Raw genomic sequence first — 8235 nt, forward strand, 5'->3', positions numbered from 1 at the left:
TTTTTTGCTATTCTAGGATAGGATGAAATGAAGAAACCACTAAACAAATTTCAACTATTTTATTGGAAGGATTGGGAGCTGAAAATGTTAAAACTTCAAAATAAAAGCTTAAACATCACTTTAAACTTAGTTATTGTACTTAAACCAAAGCAGGTACAAAACACTGGAATGGAATGGCTTAATTACCTCCTCCTTGTGTAGATACGTTCTCCAGAGCCTTGCTAATGACCTAATTATTTTTTTAGCTGTGGTGCAACAAAGGCACATCTAAAAGGAGGAGAAATGGAGTTTGACACCGCAATTCACATCAAATGTGCGCAGATGCTCGCTGAAGGATTTTATTCTGAAGGAAACAAACCGGAAGCAGCTGTTGAAACGGAGGTAAATTTTCACGTCGCTGTGTGATGTTGCTGATGACAGGGGCAAAACAACACTCCGAGAGCTGCCCATGTTAACAATATTAGTCGCTACAAAATACGCCTTATCAGCTGCTTGTTGTCTGATGTTAACACAGTGAAGAACGGGGTAAGCTTTTATACATACTCGCTCTTAAATGCGTCAGAATTGGTATCAAAACAACAGAAGACAGAAGAAAACATTGCTTTTTGAGGCTGGTTAGCTCGTTAGCCTTAGCCGGGGTGGTGTTTATTTGCCATTTCATGGTGGTAGGATGGCTGAAACCTGTTGTTTTCAATGCTCAAGGTTATTTTCGGCAGTAATAAGTGAAGTGTTGCGTTAGGTGACCATTCAACGGGAGTCCTGATTGGTTATAATGAGGTGATGAAGCGTCTACTTGCACTGTCTGCAAGCTTTAAGCTGTTTTTAATGATCTGAACTCATGCCTGTTGCAGATTCTGAGAAGAAATAGAGAACACATGCAAATTAGTTCTTGGTATGACAAGCATTGTCTTTGCCATTCATTTTTAGTCATTCCTTCTTTGAGTGAGCTTTTAACAATTTTAACAGACACTTTTAACGGTACCAGACATACAGTTATATGAATCTAAAGCATTCTTACTTGACTCCTTTAGTTTTCTGGATTGTTGAAATCATAATTAGGGTTTAACTGACATGATATTTTCTTAAAAAGCTGAACATTTTCCAATGTACAGTTGGCAAGTGGACACATTAGCTAGCCAGCTTCCATTATAAACTAGTTCTATTAAGATCAAGAAAAGTGAATTTGACTGCCTGTCTATCACCTTGGTTGGTTTTTGTCTGTCTTAGATGTAGCCAATAAAATGGAGTATGATGAGAAACTTGCACATTTCCGTCAAACTCGCCTCAATCCCTTTGATCGTGGAGAAGAGGAAGATCAACCTGAAGGAGGGAAGGCAACTCAGCAACATGGTAAAGAAAATTATTGTTAATTACAGCTGTGTAGAAAAACATAAGTATAAACAAAATATATAATTGAGAAAATTATATATTTTGTCTCAAAATATATAATTGAGACAAATTATATATTTGTCTCAATTATATATTGAGACAAATATATAATTGTCTCAATAATATATTGAGACAATTATTATTGTCTCAATTATATATACAGTATAATGTTATACTGTTAACATTATAAGAGAAATATTAACAGTTTTTTTTCTTCTGGTAAAGATAGGGATGTAATTACAGTTTAACACCAAAAACTAGAGATGTGCCGATCAGGTTTTTTCCTTCCGATTCCGATCACCCATGAGGGCCGATCACCGATACCGATCACCGATACCGATCACTGATACCGATCACATAATTATTATTTTTTAAATCATAAACACTACCGGTTACGTTATGTGGAAAAAGAAACCATGAATTCACCTTAATTTAGACAAAAACTTGTTTTTAATAACTTTTTTCAAGAAAAAAACAAAATAGGCATTGTGCAAAGTGTACTGCTATCAGTAATACTATCTTTAACAGACTGAAAACATATGAAGGCTCTGAAGAGGCTAAATAATGCAAAAGGTCCAAATAAAACCTCTCAACATTGCCAAAAATTCAAGTATAAAACTTAACATTCAGAGGCAAATACAGGTTCCATTACAATAAACAATCCTGAGTTACTGAATGAAAACTTCCTGATAGCATGGCGGCTAGCTGATTACTGCTAGTTCTGACTGGTTGTTTCTGACTGAGCGAAGTAATTATGCAGAACAGGGAGGAGGCAGAGAGATTGATTATTTTTTTAGAGATTATCTGTCTCATGTTAGGACAGCGAAAATTTTAAAACTTATGTAAAATGTATTTTTTTAGGTTAGATGCTGCAGTTTTAAGCAGAGGTTCGGTGTGAGAGTCACTACCAGGTGGAGCAGAAGCGGCGCTCCGTCTGTGAAATATGTAGCGCGTAGCAGCGGTTCAACAGCGAGAGCAGAAACACATCGCAGCTCGAAGACTTAAATAATTTTGTGGGTTATTTGTTTAGCTTTCTGACCGTCATGCTAATCCGGGTGAGTGTTTGTAGCTGTGCCCTGCTTTACCTGCTGTCTGATCCTCCATATGTCTTTTTTTACTGCAGTGAGCCTCGATGTAGCCAAACTCCGTCAAGTATGGCATTGTTTTTATGTCGTATTAGCTTCGTCGTGTTGATGCATTTTGACCTGCTTCACCCCACRTRCTTCAATTTTCCGCCGCAACACGCAAACTTCCCCATTCACTCAGTGCATTATAGTTCCACATAGCTTAGGATTTGTTGCTGCGCGTTTTCGCATAGTGAAGGAAAGAGGAGACCAGCTGCACAGGCAGGCTGAGAAATGAGAAGAAGGTGATTGGTTTGTGTGATCGGCAACAAGAGACTGTGATCGGCGATCACCGATCATACACTGTTTCACGGAAATCGGCCGATTATTATCGGTAGCCGATCGATCGGCACACCTCTACCAAAAACCTTTCTTGTTTTACTCATCACTTACTGGGATACAGATTTGGACTGCATGGTTTGTCTGCTTATCATGCATCATCTTATTTTCTTCAAGAATTCTCCAGTTATTTTTAATGCTGTAAAAAAACAATGTGGAGACTGCCCTAGTCAAGGTGTTCAACGATATCCATATAAACACAGACTGTGGAAGAACCACAGTCTTAAATAAATAAAATACAGATGTCCAACAGAACCTGCACTGAGGTTCTGTCGGACCTCAGTGCAGCTTTTGACACCGTTGATCATGGCATGTTACTGAATTGACTGAAGAGTTGATTCAGAAACTCATCCATGCGTTTATCTTTAGTCGCATCAATTAGTGCAGCAGCGTCTTTACAGGTAGGCCAAAAAAAAATCAATCCTGCAGCTGATCCAGAACGCTGCTGCTCGCGTTCTGACTAAAACCAGGAAGTTGGAGCACACCAGTTTTACAGTTCCTACACTGACTCCCTGTGGCTCAGAGAATCGACTTTAAAATACTGCTGTTAGTTTACAAATCACTGAATGGCTTAGTACCACAATACATCTGCTGCTGTTGTATCATCCTTCCAGACCCCTCAGGTCTTCTGCTTCTGCTCTGCATCCCCAGAACCAGAACCAAACATGGAGAAGCAGCATTCAGCTTCTATGCACCTCAAATCTGGAACGAACTTCCAGAAAAACATCTGAAACACTGAGCTCCCTTAAATCTAGACTACAAAGCCACCTGGTTAGAGTTGCGTTTGAAACCTAATCATGAAACAATCAATCTGATGTGCAAAATGTAATATTGTTCACTGTGTGTTCTATAACTTTGTATTTTTGTAATGTAAAGCACTTTGAAATGTTTTGTTGCTGAAAGGTGCAATATATAAATTAAATTTGATTGAATGTAGACTAAAAACTTCCCCAAATCTGGTCTATAATTGAATGGAGAGATAAAATACTCACCACAAATATTGTCTTTTTACTTTTAGAAATTTTATACATTTAAGTCTTATTTATATTTTTGTTATGGGATATCTTTTTCTGTGTTCATGGGCTTTTCCGTCATCTGCTTTTTTTTGTTACCGTCACTTCCTTGCAAATGACGTTTGCAAGGAAGTGTAAACTTCCTTACATCTGGTGCAGGACTTTCCTTCTTAAAACCCACTTTTAAGAAATGGTTGAACATAATGAAACTGTTTTAATGTCAGTCAAATACTTGCAAAAAAAAAAAAGCCAAATGAACTCTTGTGACCAACTCCAGGGCTATAAAACAAGAAGTGGGAAATGCTGTAGCTAAACCAGAACAAATGAGAAGCAAAAGTGTAAGCAGGAAATCAGTAACACTTCCTTTATTGTTGGATTTGGGAGCACAAGCAAAGCTTCTCAAACACTTTATCCGCTCTGATTCTGTTATTGCAAGTGATTCGACACTCAGGCTAAAGATGTTTTGCTCTGAAGTGTACACAGGTAAAGGCTACATTTTTCTGCATTGTTTTCAGTTTTAAGTCAAATAAATATGATAGATATTAATATAGATTACCTTAGCAAAAAAAATGTTAAATATATTTTTAGTTGTTTTAGTTATGTTTATTCTTCTTGGACTAACCAGTTTCTTTTCCATATTGATTTAACGCCGCTTTTACAAAAATGTATCATTTTGTTCTATTAAATTTTGATGTAGTTTTATGTCTTTTCTCATTAAAATTACCAAAAAATGCAATAACTGCTAGGATTTACAAGTGGTTTGTATTTTTGTAAAGCAAATGTGGTTACTCAGTGTGCATGTTTGCCGTAGTGTAAGGCCTCTTATCTGGATTTATATGGTGTTGCTAGGCACCGGCTCGTAAATAGGAAGCATTTAGAAACTAAACGGACTGCTGCTTTTATTTACGTTTGAAAAAAAATAATAATAATTTTGGTGTCAAATTTTCAACTTTAAAATTTTATCAGAAAGCAACATGATTATAACGTACAGCTTAGTTGCTGACATAATGCACAACTTGGTAAAAAAAAAAAGGTGCCAGTTGCAGAATTTGTGGTAATAAAAACAAAAGTGTATGTAAAACAAAAACTGACAGCAGAATGAATTAAACTTCAGAGTTCATTTACTCAGCTGATCTACTTTTTTTATGACAGGTGATCACATGTCCTTTTAAACAGCTTGGTTACACATTATTGGACGGTTTAAAGCAGTTCTCAGTTTGTTCCTCTGCTTGTGATTCTCCTGTGTGTGGAGGCAGTATGGAGGACTGAGTATCCAGTGTTTAACTTAACTTTTTAAAGTTGTGATTCTGTGTTTTCAGAAGCAAGCTCTGAGCTGCTTTCTGGGACCAAAACCCACAGTTCTGATCGCACCATGGACCTCGGCCTAGCTGAGGACCATTTTTCCAGACCTGTGGTGAGTTTTAAATGTTTTTCTGTACCAGTTGGAAAGTAAAATGTGTAAACTGGCCAGGATCAGTGCATCCCTGTTTCTGTTTTGTTGCTGAAGCTGTGCTTTGCTTTGCTTTTATCACCTGAACACAATGAAGGTGTTAAACTGCTGAAATCCTTAGTTTAAGAAATGTCTTGGAGCACTGAAAATTATCATAAATGGATGTAGGATAAAAAGATTGACCAAAATCAAATGTTTATTTTTTGACAATTGTAATATATTTTTGCTTGATCTATTTAATTAAACAGAACATCTTACATAATATGACTTTTATTCCAACCTGCAGTTATGATACATAGTTGCTGAAAGGACATCAACCAAAATGGCTGTTGCTGAGATTCAATAAAACTACTGCAAAGAAGAAACACTTCCATCTTAAATGAATGTTTTTTGTTGTTGTTGTTTTTTTTAATGGTGATGTTTCAGGGTTCCTTTGTGGCTTCGGACATTGAACAGCTGAAACTGGCCATAGAAGAATGTAAGAAGCTGATCTTGGAGCTGCCGGAGCATTCGGAGAGACAAAAAGACACTGTGGTCAAACTGATCCATCTGCGACTTAAACTGCAGGAACTTAAGGTTGGAACTGAGACGAAGACACAACACTAATGTTTGTTTTTTTTTAATGCTGCTTCAGGAGGATGGATGATGTGTTCCTCTGTTTTATTTTTCTAATTGAGTAACTTTTTTTTTTTTCTTCTAAATATTCCTGACAAATCTGAGTGGCACACTGGGAATTATCCTGAACTAACAGAATTGCACTTCAGGTCGTAGCGAAGGTTGATTACACAAATGAATCATTATTTTTGAATTAAACTGGCACAGGTTTTTGATGCACATCCACAAACCCAACCACATTATCTCAAAATCTGAGTCTCATGTTTGCTGTTTTCCTCTAAAGGACCCGGAGGAAGATGAGCCTAATCTGAGAGTCATACTGGAGCACCGCTTTTCAAAAGAGAAGAGTAAGAGCGTGAAGCAGACCTGTGACAAGTGCAGCACCATCATTTGGGGTCTAATCCAGACCTGGTACACCTGCACAGGTAAGACACAGTATACACCGATGCAGCACTGCAGGGTGTGTTAGTGCAGAAAACTAAAAAACGCCACACAACATGTAGAAAGGAACAAGGCGTTTGTCTTTCACATTGCAGGACTTAATTGGGCCCTGGAGTTTTACCCTGCAGTTATAATAGTTGAACTCATACATTTGATATGAACTGCTAATGAAACTTTTTGCAGTGTTTATTCATGAACTAATTTTTCAAGTTTAGAATAGAATAATTTGCGTTTCACCACAACTTTCACGCAGATGTGCATTTTTCTGATTACATCGTCACACAGATTGAGCTATCTTTGTTTTGTCTGGATGATTAAATTTTTCCACCTGAGAGATAAATTAACAACATAAAGGGATTATTTTACTCGAAGATTATTAAAAATCCCACTAACATTGCCTTTGTTTCTGTTCATAATACTTTATTGTTGCTAATTTTTTGAAGGTAAGTTTATGAGTCTAAATGAAGAAATGAAACGAACAGTTCAGCTCTGACTTGGCTAGAGGGGAAGCTGAAGAGAATCTCAGTTTGTCTATGTGAAGMAGGTTTCTTTCAGGTTCTTGTTACTTCATAAATATCACAGTTTGAAGTCACAAGGAAACTTTTTTAACACTTACAAAAGCTTTCTCAAAAGCACATTCGAGATAAAATCAATCTTTGTCTGAGTAAGTAAAAGTATTTCTTCTTTGCTTTTCGTAGCATGCAATTGTGTTTTCCTTGTTTCAGGATGCTATTACCGTTGCCATAGCAAGTGCATGATCCAGATCACGAAGCCCTGCGTCCGGTCAAAGGTGAGCCACCAGTCGGAGTATGAACTAAGCATCTGCCCAGAAATAGGACTGGATCGACAAGACTACCGCTGTGCAGAGTGCCGCAYTCCTGTCTCACTGAGTGAGTACAAATGAGATGGAAAGTTGTCCAAATCTGCCATTAATTCATTGTGAGGTTTTGAATTCATTCCTTAAAATTTGACTAAAATAAGAATGGGGAACCCATAAAGTGTAATTCTGTTGAGAAATGTGTAGGAGTCTCCCTCCCCTACCGTACGTATAATCCTAAATCTCCGAAAGAACAACATGCAGCCATGATGCTGTTTGCTGCATGATGCAGTTGCTCTACATTTACAGCAGCTTGACTGTAATGCGTCATGTTTATGTTTCAGGAGGCGTTCCCAGCGAGGCCAGGCAATGTGATTACACAGGCCAGTATTACTGCAGCACGTGCCACTGGAACGACACGGCTATCATTCCAGCTCGGGTCATCCACAACTGGGAGTTTGAGCCTCGCAAGGTATCATCAGCAGGCCTGCGATTAAAAGTTGATGCACCAAAGTATGAGCTTGTTGGAAATGAGTCCAGAGGCAGGACGTACTGTATATCATACTCATTTGCTGTTATTTGCAGACCTTAGAAAACTGAAAAAAACAGACATTCAAAATAATTGCATGATTTCAAACCATTTTACAATCATGTTTCTGCATCTTTCATGGTTTAATTCAGTTTATTTTCTATTTTCTTGTTGAGAGAAATGGCGATAAATAAGCTTCATGGTCTTTTTAATATGTTAGATTATGGGGATATTTTCTCAGCAACTCAATTAACTACTAAACCATAGTTAACGGTAAATCATGTTTTCTTTATATATATATAAAGAAAACATGTCATATATATATATGACATTCTCTGTGGGTCCAAAGAGCTGCTTTGGACGCATAGAGTTACTGATTGTAGATCTGATCACCTGCTGCCACCTCAGATCCTAACGCTGTCTAATCAGTCTCGAGACCTTTTTCAGATTAGTCTTAATGATCAGTGGTTTTCTTATGGGTAGACTAGCGGTTCTCAACGTGGGCGGTACCGCCCCCC

At 37.6% G+C, this 8235-nt stretch overlaps 1 protein-coding gene across 1 annotated transcript in view; it reads left to right on the plus strand.

The window, feature by feature from the left end:
* Positions 1–380: 380 nt before the first annotated feature.
* Positions 381–8235, plus strand: part of def8 (differentially expressed in FDCP 8 homolog) — a 17959-nt gene continuing 10104 nt past the window's right edge. Inside the window, exons 1-7 of the mRNA XM_008405460.2 lie at positions 381–525; positions 1228–1350; positions 5185–5279; positions 5742–5891; positions 6214–6355; positions 7097–7261; positions 7533–7660. Coding sequence (XP_008403682.1) covers positions 1242–1350; positions 5185–5279; positions 5742–5891; positions 6214–6355; positions 7097–7261; positions 7533–7660 — 789 coding nt within the window. The 5' untranslated portion in view covers positions 381–525; positions 1228–1241. The remainder of the gene's footprint in view (positions 526–1227; positions 1351–5184; positions 5280–5741; positions 5892–6213; positions 6356–7096; positions 7262–7532; positions 7661–8235) is intronic.

Source organism: Poecilia reticulata, linkage group LG3 (genome assembly GCF_000633615.1).
Source record: "Poecilia reticulata strain Guanapo linkage group LG3, Guppy_female_1.0+MT, whole genome shotgun sequence".
NCBI classification, from domain to species: Eukaryota; Metazoa; Chordata; class Actinopteri; order Cyprinodontiformes; family Poeciliidae; genus Poecilia; species Poecilia reticulata.